Raw genomic sequence first — 19,791 nt, forward strand, 5'->3', positions numbered from 1 at the left:
GCCTGACTGCTCCTGGAACAAACCCTCCCTGATGGTCACGCCTTTGGCCAAGGCCCCAGGCCACATCACAGAGAAGCAAGCAGTAAAAGCAGCGGCAAGTTACAGTCCAGGCCACCACACCCAGTGCTCTTGCCTTCAGGACTAAACACTGCCCTGTCTTCTCTACCCAGGATCCAGGTCCTAGCCCTGCTGGGGTCACTGCCTAGGTATGCTGGGTGGCCAAGGGTAGGTGGGGCCCAGGAAGGTAAGACTGAGAACGAGTGAAGCTCACAGTAAAGACCCGGACCATAAAAGCAAGGTGCCACCTTGTTAGCCAGGAAACACACTGGTTCAGCCTCTCCAAACACCCCTAAAGTGACCAGTCCTCTTGCATCCAACTCAGGGAAGTCAGGAAGACTCTCTGGCCAGTGCATCTCCACCGGCAGCCTCAGGGACCATCTCACCTCACCAAGCCACCCAATCCTACTGTCCCCAAACTGCCTGCCACACGAGCAGTCAAAGGCGGTCACCTACAACTCCACTTTCCTGTTGGCTCACGAGGGGAACCACTAGGGCCTGGGGCTCTGGCTGGCCTCTGGGAAGAGAGCATTCTGGTCCTAAGGCATTGGGGGCCTCCACTCGCACCTTAGTGCCAAGTCTGCCCTGGTCCTATCAACTTTCACCAACTTGTCACAAAGTTTGCAGTAAAGTGCTGTGGGCCACAGACCCCATTTGTTCTGAGAACCCAGCCTGGCTCGGTCCTGGCCCTCCCACTGCAGCACACCTTCCTTGCCTCCCAAACTGTGGCTTTAGGAGTCCAACATCCACTCTCACCTAAATTCTCCAAGTGCTCAAGCCAAGTTAACGAATGCAGGTATGGTGGCTCCATTCCTCAGGGGTGGGCTTCTCTGCTCCATAGGCAGGGTGGTGACGGGTTCCCGAGGTAAGATGTGAAACCACGGGCACCCCCACCTGCTCTCTCCGGAGCTCCTACTGTTCACTGGTACATCTCCCGATGTCCCTGGCTCCCTATACCAGGGGCTCTGTAGCAGTTGGCCCATTAGGAATCCCACCCTCTGAGACCACAGGCAAACACACCTCAGTGGCGGAAGGACCAACTTTATTGAGCCCCCAACCCTAGTTCTCTTTCTCCTGCACAGTCTTAGTTCCCCGGAGACGCCCGGTCCGGCGGGCAGCGATGAGACCCACTTTGCGACCAGCAGGGGCATCTCTGCGGATGGTGGAGGGTTTGCCGATGTGCTGGTGGTTGCCACCTCCAAAGGGATGCTCCACGGGCTGCAGGCAGAAGCAGACGGTGTCACGTCGGGGAGGCCCCAACCTACCTCAGGAGAGCTTGGGGAAGGGCACAACCAACCAGCCTCTGCCTACAAACCACTGCCCAGAGCCTCACTACAGATCCCCTACCAGCGAGGAACACTCCAGGAAAGAACCTGTCCCCCCAGCCTCATGGCCCCTGTACCCTGAATACCCCACTGCCTGTTTCTCGGCTACTTACGTTCATGGCCACACCCCGCACACGCGGCCAGCAGTTCCTCTTTGCCTTATATTTGTGGTAGGCACGGCCAGCCTTGAGGATGGGTTTGTCAATGCGGCCACCTCCAGCCACCACACCTATTGGGGAGATCGGGTACCTCAGGGAGGTGAATCACACCCTGCCCAGCACTGCAGAACCCTCCCATCAGGCAGAACAGTCCCTGCTGGGTCCTTGCCAGGGCCCCATCCCCTATCCTAATTACTCTCTCTGTACTGTCATACAGCATCACGCGGCTCCCAGGAACTTCAGTACGGCCTTGCAACTGTACCACCAAGGAGACTGTCAGCTTACAGCAAGTTTCTTCAGGCTCCGCGGTGCAGCCAAGGCAGGCCTTTAGCAAGCATCTGGAATGCCTATCTCAACCCCTGGTTCTTCAGAGAAGCCCTTCCCCGCTCGACCATCTGACACTGGGAGGTCACTCAACCTCTGAACACCCTCCAAAAGGATGGCTGACAGTCTGCTACATCTCAGCCACAGTTCTGTATATTCTACGACTCTACCCTCAAAAGTCTCCCCCATGCAGGACTGAGATTGCCACGGGGATTCAAGAATGCTATCAAACAGCAAAATCAACAAAGCTGGGTTCAAATCCTTCAACACACTTGGTGAGTGGTTTTCAGAAATCACATTTTTTAAGATATTACTAGCCAACTGGGCAAAAGCAGGAATCACCTGTATCCGAGTTACCCCACAGTGCACACCAGTCTGCCTGAGAAGCCCCAGCTGGCTCAGCCCAGCCTCAGTCAACTTCTGACCAGCGGGAAGGGAGGCACTAGGGTGGCCGCTCTGCAGATTCTCTAACTCAGAGACTACACAGGTGCTGGAACTCAGAGCCCACGCATCAGTGGACAGGCAGTTGGGGGCCAGGGTCTACCTGCTGGCTGTTAACAGGCAGCCCCCAGCATTCGACTGCCACCTGCCACTCACCGACCACAGCTCTGTTGGCCGAAGAGATGACCTTCTTGGAGCCCGAGGGCAGCTTCACTCGCGTCTTCTTGGTCTCGGGGTTGTGGGAGATGACGGTGGCGTAGTTCCCGGAGGCTCGGGCCAGCTTGCCCCGGTCACCAGGCTTCTCCTCCAGACAGCACACGATGGTGCCCTCGGGCATAGTGCCCACCGGGAGCACGTTTCCGATGTTGAGCTGGGCTGCAAAGCGAAGCAGCACGGGGCAGTCAGCACAGCGAGGCCGCCTATCTTGACCCCCACTACCCAAATGCAAAGCAAACCCACCCACCCTCGGCAGCCCCCCATAACGGCCCGCGCAGCATCAACGTCCAGCCGCTCCTCCACCTCTCCGGCCACGCAAGCCTCACCAGGTGAGCCTCTTCAGGCGCCCCCCGCCGCGGCGCGAGGCTCACCCTTCTTGCCACAGTACACGAACTGGCCGGTGTGGATGCCCTCAGCGGCGATGAACAGCTCCGTCCGCTTCTTAAACCGGTAGGGGTCCCGGAAGACCACCTTGGCGAGAGGCGCGCCGCGGCCCGGGTCGTGGATGATATCCTGCGGGCCGAGAGGGCGTGAGCGTGGGTCCCGGCCGGCGCCCCGCGCCCCTCCGATCCCCGCCCAGCAGGCGCCCGCACCTTCACGATGCCCTTGATGTAGCCGTGCCGCTCGGCGAAGTCCACGGCGCGCAGGCGCGCGGGGCCCTTGCGATGTTTCACATGCGCGCGGAACACGGAGCCGGCGCCCTTCCTCTGCCCCCGGATCACGCGGCCCATGGCGGCGATCTGCAGGCGGCTCACGCTCAGCGACCGGCCGGCTCAGGCGCCCGGCCACCCCGAGGGTGGGGGCCCCTGCCACCCCGGCTCTTCCCTCCAGCCCCCAGCCCCCTCCGCGACCCCATCCACGGCCATGCGCCCTCTCGGGTGTCGGCTGGGTCTAACGTGGGCCCCAAGCTGGCGGATGGAGCCGGATGGCAGCGGATGGCGCCAGGGCCGACGCGCCACGAAGACATCCTACCTGCTTCCGAGCGCGGCTGAAAAAGGAAAGAGGGGTCCTGCGACTCGCCTTATCTTCCGGGGCGGGGCCGAGAGCCCCTCGACCTTCCGGGCAAGCGCCGCGGGCGCGAGCGCACTGCACGCCGGGACCTGTAGTCCTCACAGCGGGTGCCCGTAGCCTCTCCACCGAGGCCGGGGTCTCTGCGCAGGCGCACGGGGTGACGGAGGCCGGGTCAGCTGTGCCGACGGTCCTTTAGTCTGTCCTGGAGGCGCCTCTTCTCTCGGGTCCGTGGTGTGGGCGAGCCCCGGGAGGAGGGTTAAGGGGCGCCCAGCCGTCACAGTCGCCTCTTGGGAGCTGGGGGTGCCCCACCGAGCGGCCTAGGAGGCTCCTAGAGGTTGAGTGACTTTTCCAGGATCTCGCGGCCCCCGACTGAGCCCGGGGTTGGGGGCACCCGTTTTGGCCTGGTGAGAGCCCCACTGTAGGGCGAGGGCCCCTTTTGGGGTATAGTGAGAGTCCCCTTAGGGCTCGGGTGGCGGCCCCCTAGGAGGGCTAGACCGAGGGTCTCCTCGGAGGGCTACAGCGACAGCCCCCTTCGAGGGCTACAGCGAGGCTCCCCTTGGAGAACAAGGGCCCGCTGAGGGCTAAAGTAAGTGCCCCCTTGGAGGAGTAGCGTGTGCATCCCTTTAGAGAAGTAGAGGGCCCCCCTGTGGGGTGAGGACCCCCCTTGGAGGCCTAGAGCCCCTTTGGAGGGGTAGAGTGAGGGCCTCCTCCTAGGGTGAGAGCCCCCTCAAGGGAAGCCTGGGCCAATTCAGGTAACATGGTGGTTTATGGAGTGAGAAGAGGAGGGTCTGGAGGACAGATAGCAAATGTCTGACTCTCGCTCGGAGAACGTGGGCTTTGTGCCCTCGTGCGTCCTCGGAGGGGTCAGAGCGGCCGTACCTGGATGTGGGTATTGGGGAGAGAGCCAGGGGGATCTTGGTCTTTGCCTCGAGGGACCGAAGCGGGGCGTGGTCGTCCGTGGGTTTGCTGTCGGAGCCGCGGACAGACTGGGCGACAGCAGAGGTCCTGGAGTCTCACTGGGATGGGTGAGCCCCCAGGTAGGAGGAGAACTGCCCCCCTGCCCTGCTATACCATGCTCTCTGCAGGCAGACGGAGGAGGGGAAGCCAGCCTGCGAAATGAGGAAAGCAAAGCTGGGGGTCCTAGGGACCGGGAAGAAGGAGAGGATGGACGAGGTCACACGCTGAGAGAACTAGGACAGGGAGACTGGATGAGAAACCCTGCCCAGAACCCTGTCGGGAGGAGGTGGGTGGGGTTGGAGCTGAGAAAGTGAGCAGCTTGTGGGGAGGGGGTTCTGAGCTGGAGATGAAGTCCAAGTTTCCTTCAGGGCCCCGTGCTTCAGATAGGGGGCTTCCTGGAGTGAGCCCGTGAGGAGTGGGAAGGGTCCTGCAGGGGAGGGTCCCTGGAGTTAGCAGAAAAGGAAGTAGGGCCCATATCTGAGTGAGAACTGTCAGCAGGCAGGGACGGGAGAGTCCTGAGTGTGCAGGTGAGGCGGTGGAGGGAGAGCCAACAAGGTAGGGAGGGAGTGAGGGCAGGGGTCCCAGTGGGTGGAGAGGCTTGCCCCATGGACTCTGGGGTGGTATGTTTGCTAGCACCAGTGCAGTCAGGTAAGCCTTGCAGGAGCAGAGGCAAGAATGACACCATGAGAAGGTGACAGGAGCGGGCTAGGGCATGTGGCCATGTGCTGAAGCCACTGGGGAGCAGAAGGGGCTGGTGCATGAGGCCCCATGAGAGGCAACAGAGCTGGGGGTTGGCAGGGATAGGGGATCAGGAGGCAGCACAGCCCACAGCAGGGCCAGGGGCTGAGGGATACCTGGGCCTCCTTGGGACAGAGTAGGGTGTTCTGGGGTCAGCCTGAGATAGACCCAGAGGACCAGAAGGGCAGAAGGAGAGTGGGACGGAGGTGGGGACAGTGCTTGGACACTTGGGCTGTGGGGTCCTTGAGAAGGTCCCACAAGTCCCTGGAATGGGGTATGGGAGGTCAGAGCCCCCAACTCCCCCTCTGCCCCAGAGCTGGATGCAGCCAGGAGGCTGACCAGGCCTGCTGCAAGATGTGGGTCCAGGGCCTTGCCACAGAGATGCTCAGGCCCACAGTCTGCAATGAGACAGGCACCAGTGTGCGCCCAGGAGCCCCAGGGGGTGTCTGGCAGCTGTGAGCTCCCACTGGGGACCCTGGGCCAAAGGAAGCCTTGAGAAGTGCTGCTCTGGGGGGCTTGCTCACGTGGGCTCCTCCCTGAGGCCCTCCTGGAGGTGGCAGGTGTGGACTCAAGGGAGGTCAGTGAGTGCTGGGGCTCCGGGAGGTGCAGACACCCACCCGATTTTTATCATGCCTCTGCCTCGTGCTCTGTGCGTCTGTCCTTGCAGAGACAGGCGTCCTGGCTGGCATCTCCCCACAGTCCAGAGACCTGTTACTCAGCTCCATCTTGCTGGCCTAAACGTCATCCTCCACATGAGGCCACTAAGCCTGGCACAAAACGGGCTGTGCAGAACGGGGTGACCCAAGGATGGTGGTCACTCTGGGTGGGGGCAGCCGCACTGGGGATGGGGTTCTCTGGCCTTTGAGAGGGGCCCATCTGCCTCTGCCCCCAAATGCCCCCCTCCACAAAGTGCTTTTGCCTATGCTGGTCAGCTGGGGCACCCTCTGTCTCCTGCCACCCAAGGTCACCTCTTCCCTGCATTTCAAACTTACTTAGAAATGATTTGCTTTTCCTTTTAAAGTTGTTCTTTAAACGTTTCTTGTCACATACACACAGGAGTAATTTGGTGTAAACGCACATAACCATAACCCTCTTCTGTCTTGTTCTGCTTGGCTCCTCACCCCCAGCATGAGCTGCCCTCAGGCAAATAACAGAACACTATGCTCCCATCATCTTTAATATGGGAAGAGTAATACCATTTCATAGGGTTACTGTGAGGGTTAAATGAGTGAACACACACAAGTCATCAGGGCTGTAGAAGTCACAGAGTGGCCACACTCAGGCGCAGACAGGAGAGGCGGTCTGAGAAAGTGACCAGAAGGGAGCCCCAGGAGGCTTCAAGGTCCTGGGCACAGTCAGCTTGTCGACAGGGTGCTCGTTTCACAGGCATTCAGGGTGTGAGGATTCCTCTGCTGTATGCTGAAGGTATTTGTAATTCCTTTCTGTGTATTCTACTTCTAAAAACTTTTTTAAAAGTGTGCATGAGAACTGATAAAAATTCCTGGGAGGTCTTCAGACCTCCAAAAGCCGTGGAAGGGATGCGGTCCAAGCCTTTATCTCCAAGGAAGAAAAGGGGAGCCCAGCTAATATTTGGGGTAAAATTGGAGTAAACAGAAATTCATATATATATAATATATATCATGTATCATATATCATATATGGGTATATAGATATATCCCAAATAAAAGTGAAAGAAAATATGCATCTTGAGACAAACAGAACAAAATTTAACGCAACAAAAACAATTGGTTCTTTCATGCATGTTTGCAGTAGTTGAATATATGTGCTGAAAGGTTTTATATATATATATGCATATTATATATATGATATATGTTAATTTCCCTGTAAGTATCCTGCAAAGTGCTTTCATTCTCTTTCAATTCTATGTATGTTGTAGTGTCCTATATTATTTTCTCTTTATCCTGAGTTATTTAGTAGGTTGCTAGTTTACAAACATAGAATATTTCTTTAAACTAACCATATCTAAATTTAATGTTTTATTTTTAGATAATGTAGTTTGTATGCTGATGCTTCCCTGCAATGTAGATGCTTCTTTTGTGGCCTAATAGATTTCAGCTTAATATGTGTTCCCTGTCTTCAAAAAGGTTTAGTCCCTGCCTTTGCACTTTTTTAAATGAGAAAACATTTAAAGAAAAATATTTGAGATTGCGCGGCATATCATAAGAGTAAACGGTTTTGTAAGGGCTTTTTTATTAATATATCCATAAATATAGAGGAACGCATGCGCTGGGTCACAATGTGAAGCATGTCTTACTGTGCGTCTCAGAAAAGGCGGACAGACAGGACTGTGCTGCCAGGAACCCTGTTACTGACGCCTATACAGCCGTCTGACAGGGTCCGGGCTGAGAAGGGCCAAGGGGCGCAGGGATGCCCCTCCGTGAAGAATGGCCGGCCGACACCCCTGATATTTTCTGAAATGTATGCATGCTTTCTATCAAGGTTATGACTATACTTGTTTCTGCTTTTTATTCTTGAAGATATGTAGTTTAACTTAGCTTTTCAGCCTGATACCTTACTAGCAAAATGATATTTTCTCTGGGCAGTGTGCTCAAGGGACAATTAGCCCTACCTCCTGAAAGGCAAAGGAATGCTTTCACCCCCTAAGGGACGCGGGAATGTAAAGAATCTTAACTACCCCCTGAGAACGCACTTGGCCCTGGGGATAAGATACCCAGGAGTTGCCTTTTGTTCCCATTAACCATCTACACTAATGGCGTGGATGATTGAGGGAGGCAGGGGTGGCTCCCCCAGGACGTAAACAGACGGAATGCTGTCCTGTCCGGAGGTCTGAACCTTCTCTCTTTGATTTAACTTTACCATGAATTACAACAGATGTCAAGGTGATGTGGATTAAGGCTGCTCAAGCTAGAGAAGCCCAAGGTGACCTGGCCTACATGCCAAACTATATGACCCAGTGGATTTTTTTTATGGTATGAATTAGGGCTGCCCCAGGGAGAGAAGCCCAGGGCATCCTCACCTACCTGCCGATCTATATGGCCAGATTCGTATCTAAAGTTATATGACTATACAATAACCAGACCCCATCTGCACTGAAATCATTTAATGACTTTTTACATCATCTTTTCTTTTTCCAGTAAAAATAAGTCACGTACCCATGCCTTATAAAATTAGCCCTAACCCTCAACTCAGGGCAGCAGCAGGAGCTCTGACTGCCCATGGGTCCTGTCCCCATGCCTGCAGCTCTTCACTGCCCATGGGTCCTGTCCCCATGCAGCAGCAGCAGCAGCTCTTCACTGCCCATGGGTCCTGCCCCCATGCCTACAGCTCTTCACTGCCCATGGGTCTTGTCCCCAGGCAGCAGCAGGAGCTCTGACCGCCCGTGGGTCCTGTACCCACGCACCAGCTCCGCCTGCCCATGGGTCCCGTCCCCATGCCAGCGGGGGCAGCAGCAGCTGCTCTGCCTGCCCATGGGCCCTGTCCCCATGCTATTCCACACTATTCTCTAAATAAAAGAGCACTACTGCCAGATCTTGAGAGTCTAAGAAATCTTTCTTTCGACTCCTCGGCTCACCGAACCTGCATCAAAGGTACCTATCTCTTTTAGCTTAGAGACAATAAACAATAGTTAATTGCGGAGAAGATCATTAACCTTATGCTCTATAGAATGGAATGGTAATACATATTCTTGTGCTCGCTTTTACTTCCTTATCTCTCTGAGAATATTTGTAGAGCTATTTCTGTACTAATCCTGAAAAATATAAAAACTGACACTTGTGCACAGTAAAGTTAGACTTGATTACACCGACTCAAGTCCCACCTCTCCTCTCACTGCGCCGACTCCGTCCCTCCCTCAGGAACCTGGACTCAGCTGGAGCAGGACTTCGGCACCCTGCGGAGCTTTTCACAAAGCGGGGAAGCGGGTAAGGACGGCCAGGACCTCTCTACCTTGCGGGGGTTTCAAGATTATTTCAAAACCAGGGCCGGCCGGTGGCCCAGTGGCTGGGTCCACGTGCTCCGCTGTGGCGGCCCAGGGTTTCGCTGTTGGGATCCTGGGCGAGGACATGGATGGCACCGCTCATCGAGCCACGCTGAGGCGGCGTCCCACATGCCACAACCAGAAGGACCCACAACTAAAAAAATATGCAACTATGTTTCGGGGGGCTTTGGGGAGAAAAAGGAAAAATAAAATCTTTAAAAACAAAAATTAAAAGGGAGGGCACTGCCTCAGAACCGGGCTCCCTAGAATGATGCTGCACGTCTGTCCCGCCCCCCGGATTTCTAGAGGTCTCTGGGAAGGCATCTGCTCCACGGGGCACCAAGCTTTCGGGCCCACGCCCGGTACCCTCAGACCTGGCTGGCTGGACCCGGCCCGGCCCCGCGTCCCTAACCCGCTGCGGCTCTCGCGAGAACCCCGCCCCTCTACCCAGGCGGCGGAGGGCACCATAGAGGCGCGTTTCTCCGAGCATCCTAGAGCGGTGCTGCGGCCGTTTGCGGGGGCGGGCCGGAACAGCGGGTCTGGGCCGGGAGCGCCGGGCTCCTCCCGGTGCTGTCCCGGGTGGAGGCCCCGGTTGAGTTGGGCTGGCCGCGGAGCTGGTGCTGCGGCCCATCCTCCGACTCCGGCCCAGCTGGAGCTGCGGCCCGCCCGGCCCTTGCTTCTCCCTGGGTTCTGGCTTTGGGGGTTCCGGTTGGCGGAGGGGCCGGGCCCCCTTCCCCAGGCTGGCCAAGAGGTGTGCGGGCCGGGCCCTGCGTCCGCGTCCCCGGAGCCCGGTGGTCGCGCAGAGCCGAGGATGCGAGGCAGGCGGGAGGGCCGGTTCTGTTCGGGTTCCCGTCCCCTCGGCGCGCCCGCTGGGAGCAGCAGGCGCTGGCCGGCGGTCCCCTTGCGGCCCCGCCTCGGTTCCCGCGGAGACTGCCCGCCCGGCGCCGTCTTGCTCGTGCGGCTCTCTCCCGTCCCGGCTGAGTCACGGGTTGGACGGCAGACACTCCGTGAGCAGTCAGGAAGAACGCAGCATGTCCAGAGGACTCTCCGCGGGCCTGGGCTCACGGAGCATGTGTTGTAGTAGAGGCGAGACAGAGTAAGCAAATAGATTTCGATCGTGACAAGGGGTTTGAAGAAAATAAACCAAGGGGTTAGGATTATGAGAGTTGCGGGGTCAGGGCAGCTATGGGTGCTCAGGGAAGGCCTCTGCAAGGGGTTAACATCTCAAGTGAAACCTGGTGGCCAAGAGGCCTTGCCAATCCCTTAGAAGAAACTTGGAGGTGAAGGGAACTGCACCGGAATGGCCTTGGCTGGCTTGCGTTAACGCACAGAAGGCCGGCCTGGCTCCAGTGTAGGGAGCAAGCGGGCAGGAGAGGCAGCTGGGCAGGGTGCCCCAGGTCCCTAAGGAACAGAAGTTTTGTTCTAAATTGAAGGGATAAATGACTCCTGCTGGTCCTCCAGGCCCCAATCAAATGTAATTTCCCCCAAAAGCACCCCCTGATCCTCCATCTAAGTTAGCAGTCCCCTCCCCTTGATATTTTCCCTCCCAACATTCTCAACCCAGCACTGTTTTCCTCTGATTAAAGACTATTTCCTGATTCCAGAGGTAGAAGTAAAAGCAGGTTTTCTCCCCTTTAACTGGGCGGCTCCTCCCTGAGGACATGCACTCCCCAGATACGAGCAAACAAGAACCAGTGATGGAGACCTCCCCTCCCAGCAGTGGGCAATGGTGTGTGGGCTAGGTCTTCCCCTGAGATGCTCTGGTGGCCTTGTCGGGGTGAAGAGGACGGCAGATCCATCCGTCAGCAGGAGCCGCAGCAATGGTCCAGGCAGGTCCTGCCCTCAGACTGCCCTGGACAGACAGCCCAGTGGGGGTCAGCTGGCAGTGGTGTGCTTTGCAGTCTGCTGTCTGCCCAGCGTCTCAGATCATCCTCAGTAGCCATTGTACTCTCATGTTAAAAGGGCTCTCCTACCAAATGTCACCTCATGGCATCGTAACTGCAAGCTTTCTGTTAACTGATGCCTAAGTGGGATGTCATTTCACAAAGTGGCAACTACTTAGGAGGCTCAAACCCCACAGAGGAGGATCCCCCAGAGACCTCCTCCCAAACCCAGGAGCTCAAGTGTCTGTCGGGGGAGGGGCACTGAGACCAGGGCCTGGTGCCTTCTCTGCAAACACCTGGCCAGAGCAAAATTGTATTTATTAGATTTTAAATAACTTTTCCCCAACCACAGAGGCAACACACATTTGTAAATAAGTCTTGGAGGAATCATAAAAACGGGAAGAAGGAAAATAAAAAGCACCCATAATTCTATGACCCCAGAAGAAACTAGAGTTAATGTGCTGGGGTATGTGCTGCCAGGTTTATTTTTCTGCTTATAGTCTGCTTGTTTCACATAATAAAGTAGTAAGAACATTTTCTCATCTTCCACAACATGGTCTTACTGGTTGCAGAGTCACCTACATCATGGATCCACTCATTTACTCTACAAATCCTTGCTGAGCACATGCTGGGTGCCAGGCCCTCCCCCAGCCTCTGGGGGTACAGCATGAATAACCAGACCGCAGGCCTTGTCTAAGAAGCAAGTAAGTTGACATAAGGCAGGTGACATAGGTGCTGTGAAGAAAAATAAAGCAAGGAATGCGGGTAGAGATTCTGGGGTGTGGGTGGCATTTTAAACGGAATATCATCGTTCCAGAAGACCTTCACGGGAAGGTTGGAAGGAGTCGGGGGGTGGAGCCATGTGGGTGAGCAGGTCTTGGTACGGCTTCTTCTTGGGGCAGGAGGGAGGTGGCTGGGCTGGCCGAGATGTTCTTGCCCCGTGTCTCACCCTTTCCTGTCTCTTTTGAGTCTGGGTGGTCCTTCTGGGGGACGAGGGTGGGGGGCCCTTGGGCCTGGGCTCCTTCCACTCAGCACTCACTGTCCCCAGCGCCTTCCCCGGCAGAGACCCTGGAATGGCGGTGCCACTCCCGACGCCCGAACCCCAGGTGAGCCTCTGCTTGGAGCCTTAGCTTCTCAGCTCTGAGTACCTTCCCAGGGAGCCCCAGGTCCATCCACGTCACCCCCACTCCTGCAGGGAGTTCACGGGATGGAGTCTGCAAGCCAAGGGTTGGCCTCCTCCCTTCACAGCCTCGCAGTGGCTCTGTCGACTCCTTGCCAAGGCTTTGGGCAGAAGTGGGCTGCCTGGAGCATCCTGCGCCCAAGCTACTAGGGTTGGCTGGCAAGGGCAGGGTCCCTGTCCTTCCCCAATGCCTGCCTCCACCCTGGTGTGACTGGTCAGCCCTTCCTTGGTCACACAGCCTTTGGCCTCGACTGGGAGCTGAGAACTGGGCTGGAAGCTCGGCCACCAGCATCTCTGAGGTGCCCCCTCCCCACGTCCCTGACAGCCCACAAACAAGCATGGAGAGGCCAGGGTCATCTCCCACTCCACCTGTGGCTTCATGGCAGCGGGACTGCCCCTCCCTGGAGAGTGTTGAGTTGTTCCCTCTGTGCCAGCCCCTGAGGGTACAGCAGTGACCACACACACAGGCCTTGACGCCCAGAGCTGATCAGGTCCCCTGAGTGTTCTTGACATGGCCTCCTCATCTCCTGCCCGGACAGCCGTGGACAGTAGGATCTGTGGTTGCAGGAGGCCATTGTGTTGGAGGATGTGGCCGTGTACTTCACAAGGATAGAGTGGAGTTGCCTGGCTCCGGACCAGCGGGCGCTGTACAGGGACGTGATGCTGGAGAACTACGGGCACGTGGCCTCCCTGGGTGAGGCTCCCCAGTCCATCCTGGGGCTGGACTCAGAGACCACCTGCCTCTTCCACCAGCCATGCTGGGGAGTTGGTTCCTTTCCAAAGGCAAAGTCCAGCATTCAGGGAGGGGGCTGGAGGGGCGCCAGCAGCTGGGTGTCCTCCCTCCTGCTCTCTGACTCGTGCTGTTCTCCCTGCACTAGGCTGTCTTGTCGCCAAACCAGCGCTGATCTCCCTCTTGGAGCAAGGAGAGGAGCCAGGGGCCTTGATTCTGCAGGTGGCTGAGAAGCGAGAGACAAGGGCCAGCCTGTGCCCAGGTGAGTGAGAGGCGCACGGAGGCCCGGCCTCCGCATAGCTCCTTGCAGGCCCCTGGGTGCTTACACACTGGGAGGGCTGTGTGTTTAGTTTCTCACAGCAGAGCCAAATTACCTATTAAACGCCTCCCTTGTGGTCCAGAGTCACCCAGGACTAACCTCTGTAAGGAACCCGAGTGTGTGAGCATCCATCCCAGTGCCCCGAGGTGTCAGGCCAGGTCTGCGTGGGCAGTGGCTGTGTGGGGAGGACCCAGCAGGGAGACCCTGGAGCTGCTTTGATTCTCCTGGTTCCCCATGGCTCGAGAGCCAGGGCTGAGCGGGAGGCTGCAGAGCTGCCGAAAGGGAGGAGCGGTGGCCTCCATCCTTGGAGCCCGCACAGGCAGCACCCCATGTCCTGGGTGAATGGACTGTGGGTGCATGCCCTGAGGGAGGGGGAGCAAAGGACGGGGGCATCCCACATGTCCTGCCCCTGCACCTGGCCTGCATCCCACTCCTTTGGGACAAGCCAGTGCCCTCCCCCTCCCTCCCCTCCCTCTTTGAGAACCCCCCACCGGTGCCAGCCTCCCACAGTGCTGAAGCCCTTCTTAGTCTCCCTTCTCCTGCCCCTTTCTCACTGGAACCTTGATCTTAAAGCTTCTTGCAAGAAGTTCTCAGACTTCCCTGGTTCTTTGACGTCAAGATTCTGTCTTAAATCACTAAGTGCCTCTTGTGAGTATAGAGGTCAGGTCATCCTTCCGTTTTCTGTCCATGCTTCCAGGTTCCAGGATGGAGGCCAGGATCAAGGAGTCTTCCCTGAGGAGAGTGTCCTCTAAGCAGGCGGGACTGTTGGGCACAGTTTGGGGGCGACACCCCCGGGGGGGACCCCGGCTTACCTGTACTGAACGGCAGTCCTGAGGAGGGGTCAGGCGGCCCTCCAGGGGAGTATGGCGCGGCCCCTGCCGCCCTGGAGGAAGGACGGCTCTGCCCTGGCCCGGCGGCCGTGGCTGGAAAGAGAGCGCACCGGTGCGCCTGCGGCAAGGCCTTCAAGTACCACTCGCTGCTGCTCAGGCACCAGGTTGTCCACACGGGCGCCAAGCCCTACCAGTGCACCGAGTGCGGCAAGGCCTTCAAGCAGAGCTCCATCCTCCTGCGGCACCAGCTGATCCACACCGAGGAGAAGCCCTACCGGTGCGGCGAGTGCGGCAAGGCCTTCAAGCAGAGCACCGAGCTGGCCGCGCGCGGCCGGGTCCACGCCGAGGAGAAGCCCTACCAGTGCGGCGAGTGCGGCAAGGCCTTCGGGCGCAGCTCCCAGCTCCGGCAGCACCAGCAGTTCCACACGGGGGAGAAGCCCTACGAGTGCTGCGAGTGCGGCCAGGCCTTCGGCCGCAGGTTCACCCTCAAGGAGCACCGGCGCCTCCACAGCGGGGAGAGGCCCTACATGTGCCCGTTCACTCCTCAAACACCACAGGCTGCACGGCGAGGAGAGCCCCCGCAAAGACGGCGGGTGCCAGAGCCCCATGCTCAGCGCGGCCCAGAAGGCCCCCTCGGGGGACAGGCTCCACAAGTGCCCAGTGTGCCAGAAGCCCTTCAGACACAACTCCCTGCTCCTCCTGCACCAGAGGCTGCACACAGGCGAGAAGCCGTTCGAATGCAGGGAGTGCGGCCGGGCCTTCGGCCGCAAGTCCAACCTCACTCTGCACCAGCAGACCCACACCACGGAGAAGCCCTTCGCCTGTACGGAGTGTGGCATGGCCTTCCGCAGGAGCTACACACTGAGCGAGCACTACCGGCTGCACAGCGGTGAGCGGCCCTACAGGTGCCACGCCTGTGGGAGGGCCTGCAGCCGGCTCTCCGCCCTCATCCAGTACCAGAAAGTCCACAGCCGAGAATGCTCCCAGGAAGGTGGGGAGGACAGGCTGGTGCCCCGCTGGGCAGCCCGGTGAGGTGACAACAGGCAGAGAGCCCATCCGGGCCGTCCACCCTCCCACTTGGCTGTGCAGCGGGCATTTGTCTTGGACAGAGAAGGGAGTGGCTGGGGCTGTTCTCAGGCTGGCCAGAGAGGGAAGCGGAGCCAGAACAGGTCCCCAGCACTTCTTTTTTATAAAGATTTTATTTTTTTCCTCTTTCTCCCCAAAGCCCCCCGGTACATAGTTGTACATTCTTCGTTGTGGGTCCTTCTAGTTGTGGCATGTGGGACGCTGCCTCAGCGTGGTTTGATGAGCAGTGCCATGTCCGTGCCCAGGATTCAAACCAACGAAACACTGGGCCGCCTGCAGTGGAGCATGCGAACTTAACCACTCGGCCACGGGGCCAGCCCCAAGAGCAGCACTTCTGAACCACCCAGGTCTGCCTGGATACACACAGGCTCCAATAAACCACATGGGGTTGGGGGGGTTGTTTTCCTTTTGCACTCGTCTGTTTTCCAAATGCTGACTTGTGATCAGAAAAAAAGGATATGTTGTTTCTTTGGTGGCTCATTTGTTTTTAGGATTGTCCAAGGTCAGACCATGTTTGCAGGGGCACCAGCCACCTGGTGGGAGCGGGAGGGGCACGGGACTAGAGTCCACACAGTGCCTGGAGTGGGGATGTTTGGAAGTCATGGGCAGGCTGAGGGTTTTTAACTGAGCCAGGGCCAGAGGGGCGGTGGTGACTGAGGCCAGGGCTCAAGGAGGGTCTGTGGGCTGCTGGCAGCACCTCCCGAGCCCCAGCCAGGGTGGCATGGCCCGCTGTCCCTGGGCCTGTCAGCAGAAGGTGCTCACTGGGGAGAAGCCCCTGAGGGCTTGCTGGCGAGGGAGGCCATCTTCGCGACCCCTCCTCACCACCAGCACCCCCAGGACCCCCGAGAATACTGACAGGCTTCCGCAGCGTCTTACAGAACATGTGCCAGAGAGGAGGCCACCACCCTGAGCCAAGGTAAGGGCCTGACCCGTGAATGAGTGTTTTTTAATTAACAAGTTTTTTTTTTTCTGAATACAAAGTTGTTATAGAACGTTTTGAAAATACAGAAACTTATAAAAAAGAAATGTAAAAAGTTGCCCTTTGCAACCCTCTCCAGAGCTGGCTGCTGTGACGTTTGGTGCGTGTGCTTGGTCTGTTTGTAATGCATGTGCAGATACTGGTGTTAAGAATTGGATTAGGCTTTGCTTAGGAGTTTGTGCCCACTGCTGATTAGACGCCCAGCACACCCGCCATTTTCTGTGGCTTGTTTAGCAGCTCCCTTATCGTCAGATCTCTGTCCCCTTCCCACATTTTCGCTGTTCCCATGACCCCACAGCGGACGGTGCACCTCTGTTACATCCATGACGACTTCTTTGGGGTGGATGCCGACTTTGCAGGTCGAGGGCACTGGGAGTGGGGAGGACTGTGTTTAATCATTTCATTAATTATGAAAAATGCCATTCTTGTTTTTATTTTCATTTCTTGGCCTTTTCATGAGTGAATTCCCTTTAAGCTCTTGCACCTGTTCTTATTGGGTTTGTAAGACTTCTGTGTTGAGTTCCGATCCCTTCCCCTTAATATCTCTATTTCCTCAATTGTGATACTAACCACAGGTTTTCTCTGGGGGTGGGGAGGTGGAAGGAAAACTGCATCTCAGAATTGAGGGAGTGATATGTTACAAATGTTTTCCCCGGTTCTTTCTTTGCTTTTGATTATGAGGTTTTTAATATGAAAAATACATTTCCCCTGTGGCCAAAACTGTCCTGATAAGATTAGAAAGGCTTTCCCACCCCAAGATTTTATAGAACATTTTCCTTGTTTTGGTTAAGTTACTAAAGTAATACATATTTATAGTAAAACAGCAAGGGAGCCTCAACAGAGAAACAGGAAGTAGGAACCCTTCTGCTCCTTCCCCAGACACCACTGCTAACAGTTTGAGCGGCTCCTTCCAGGTCTCTCTGCATTTCAAACATTCAAACTGTCCGTGTTTTTAGAGACAGGATCATTCTGCATGTGTTTGTGATGGCTTTTGATGTGTCGACTTGCTGGGCTGAACTACAGCCCTCAGAATCCCCTTTAGGTGGATCCGGAGAGGTGGGCTATGGGGACAGAAGGGAGGCAGCAGCCATTTGTAATTCAGACACCTTCTCCCCACTATGCAGACACCAACTTGAGTGCTGCTGATTCCGAGAAGGGATTCTGCAGATGTGATTAAAGCACCTAAATAGTTGATTATAAGCTAATCAGAGAGTATCTCGGTGGGCCTGACCTAGTCAGTTGGAAGGCCTTTAAAAGCTTAGAAAGTTTCCCTGAGACTCCTGCCTGTGGAGAAGGATCAGCTGGTGATCTTGCCCTCCCGAGTCACTGTTCTGAGGACTTTGCGCTTGCTTAGCAGCCTCACAATCGGCAGCTACTTATCTCCTGCTGGTTCTGCTTCTCAGGTGGACCCTGCCTGATCCACAACTTTCTGCACCTTGGCCTTCCCATGAGTCGGTGACAGTGTCCTGCAGGCAGGCACAAGCAGAGCTGGCTCGTTCTCTGTGGTGTGGATGTGCCGTTGGCGTGATCAGTTGTTCCCCCGTGAGGGGACGTCACCTCACTGCCCACTTGGTATGCACACGACACTGCAGTCAGAGCCCTTCCGTAAATGCTGGCTAGCACGTCCCATAAACTTGAGAGCCAGGTCCCTACAGGTTTAGATGTTAGTCCTCTCACAGGACTGGAGGTTTTGCAAGGCTTCAGTGTCCAGGCGATTCCAGGGTTCTGGCCTCACTCCCTTCCCACCCTCCAGTCTCCTGCCAGGGCTCCCATTGGCCAGACCCAGCTGGAAGCCAGCAGTCATGAAAATCCACTGAGGAGGCCACATGGGCCTGGGTGGTGACGGGGGCAGGTGTCGGAGAGGGGTGAACCTGGAGGAGCAAATGTGAGTGGGCAGCATTCGCTCTCCCGCCCAGCATGTTCTTCCTCACACTGCCGGCTGTGCTCCCACTAACTTGGAGCCCGCCATGCCACACTGGCTGCAGCTGGTGCCTCTGAAACTGTCTGAAAATTAGCCCTTGGCCTGTCCACTGCCCTCAGGCTAAGATCTCAGACAAAGAGGTAAGAAAAGGGAAGTCTGGTTTTCGAGATGCCACATGAAAGGTCCCTTAGGCTGTCTAAAGTCTAAAGTCGTTCCTGTGGCCGCAAGTTGCTGCACTCTGCGGGCGGAGGCCGGTGTTCCTTCCAGGCCCGTGTCCTCCCTGCTGGATCCCGCCCAGGTTGCCCGGCGCCGTCCGCGGTGCTGAATTCCCGCAGGAGCCTCAGCTGAGACAGGTTGCCTGGGCAGGGGTGAAGAGCCAGCTGGTTGCCACATACGACACAGTGTAGACCAGGACCTGCTGCCAGGCCTGCGTTCTCCGTGCTGTTTACAAGGTCCAAGTTAAAGAGGATCGGCGACTCTGTGCGAAAGGTGAGTGAGGAGAACTCTGGGGTTTCCCCATGCTGACACAGGGTCCTGGGGTACCGATGGCTCCTGGGCAAGGGAGGTCTCATCAGGCGCCCCAGCCACGGTGGCTGCCCCTTTGCTCTGTCCCTGCATTCACCTGCGAGCCTGTCGGTGGTGCAGCTACAGCCAGTCGTGACCTCCCCACCTTTCTCTCCTCAGGATCCCAGGAATGGGTTTCAGAACCTGTTCCTCACAGAAACCATAAAACTGGAGCCTCCCAGAGGAGCTCTGCGGGTTCTGCTGCAGACAGACGCAGCCTCTCAGCTTTCATTCCGTGTGAATGTGCCAGAAACTGCCACCCCACAAACCACGTTCCTGGGTTTCTCCCCCAGTGAGATTGAGTGTGACAAAGAATGACGCCCATCTCCATTCTCCCCAGTGTCCTGCGTCCATACTTCATCGCTCTTCCTCCCTGGGGAGGGCTCCAGCTTCGCTGCTGGAGGTTCCCCACTGGGGATCTGAGCTCATGTTCCCGAGCTTGAGCAAACGAAGGCTCCAGAGTCCCTCCCTCGAGACCCGTCCCCACCCCTGCACAGGCTCAGCCTTAGGGCTGCCTTCTCCTCATCGGTCCCCACTGAGGAAAACAAGCCAAACCAGGAAGAGCAGATCCCATCTTTTCTGTTCTGAATTAAAGGAAATACTGAAGTAATAAGGGAGCGTGCAGTTTCACGTCAATGTCTGTGAATCCGAAAGTTCTCAAGTTGTCCTCAAGTTGAGGAAGGAGAGGAAAAGAAAGCAAGAGGAGGGGACGGCCCCGTGGCCTAGTGGTTAAGTTCTCACGCTCCACTTTGGTAGCCAGGGTTTCACCAGTTCGGATCCTGGGTGCAGACATGGCACTGCTCATCAGGCCACACTGAGGTGACATCCCACATAGCACAACCAGAAGGACCTACAGCTAGAATATACAACTATGCACTGGGGGGCTTTGAGGAGAAGAATTTAAAAAAAAAAGATTGGAAACAGATGTTAGCTCAGGTGCTAATCTTCAATAAAAATAGAAGAAAGCAGGAAGATAAGTTAGGCAACTAAAGGTGGTTGGACTGCACGAGGGTGGTGCATTTTAACCAGGGGAGCAGCCTGTGCAGGAGGAGGAATAAGAATGATCTGGAGACTCGGGCCAACCCCTGGGAGCAGATGCTGGCACAGTGATTTG

At 56.7% G+C, this 19,791-nt stretch overlaps 2 protein-coding genes across 2 annotated transcripts; one reads left to right on the forward strand and one right to left on the reverse strand.

The window, feature by feature from the left end:
* Positions 1-1,082: 1,082 nt before the first annotated feature.
* Positions 1,083-3,580, reverse strand: RPL8 (ribosomal protein L8). The gene is made up of 6 exons (XM_046642088.1): positions 3,494-3,580; positions 3,115-3,261; positions 2,893-3,034; positions 2,462-2,680; positions 1,496-1,611; positions 1,083-1,275 (listed from the first exon to the last, which is right to left on the reverse strand). The coding sequence occupies exons 2-6, from the start codon at positions 3,250-3,252 to the stop codon at positions 1,117-1,119; spliced, it is 774 nt and encodes a 257-aa protein (XP_046498044.1). The 5' UTR covers positions 3,253-3,261; positions 3,494-3,580; the 3' UTR covers positions 1,083-1,116.
* Positions 3,581-9,698: 6,118 nt separating this feature from the next.
* On the forward strand, positions 9,699-15,681 carry ZNF517 (zinc finger protein 517). Its single transcript, XM_046642083.1, is given in 8 exon segments — positions 9,699-10,281; positions 11,641-11,772; positions 12,132-12,174; positions 12,816-12,942; positions 13,127-13,240; positions 13,995-14,088; positions 14,090-14,659; positions 14,661-15,681. Coding segments are annotated over 6 exon segments (1,437 nt in total). The 5' UTR covers positions 9,699-10,281; positions 11,641-11,772; positions 12,132-12,141; the 3' UTR covers positions 15,160-15,681.
* Positions 15,682-19,791: the final 4,110 nt, after the last annotated feature.

The sequence above is a fragment of the Equus quagga genome, chromosome 16 (genome assembly GCF_021613505.1).
Source record: "Equus quagga isolate Etosha38 chromosome 16, UCLA_HA_Equagga_1.0, whole genome shotgun sequence".
NCBI classification, from domain to species: domain Eukaryota; kingdom Metazoa; phylum Chordata; class Mammalia; order Perissodactyla; family Equidae; genus Equus; species Equus quagga.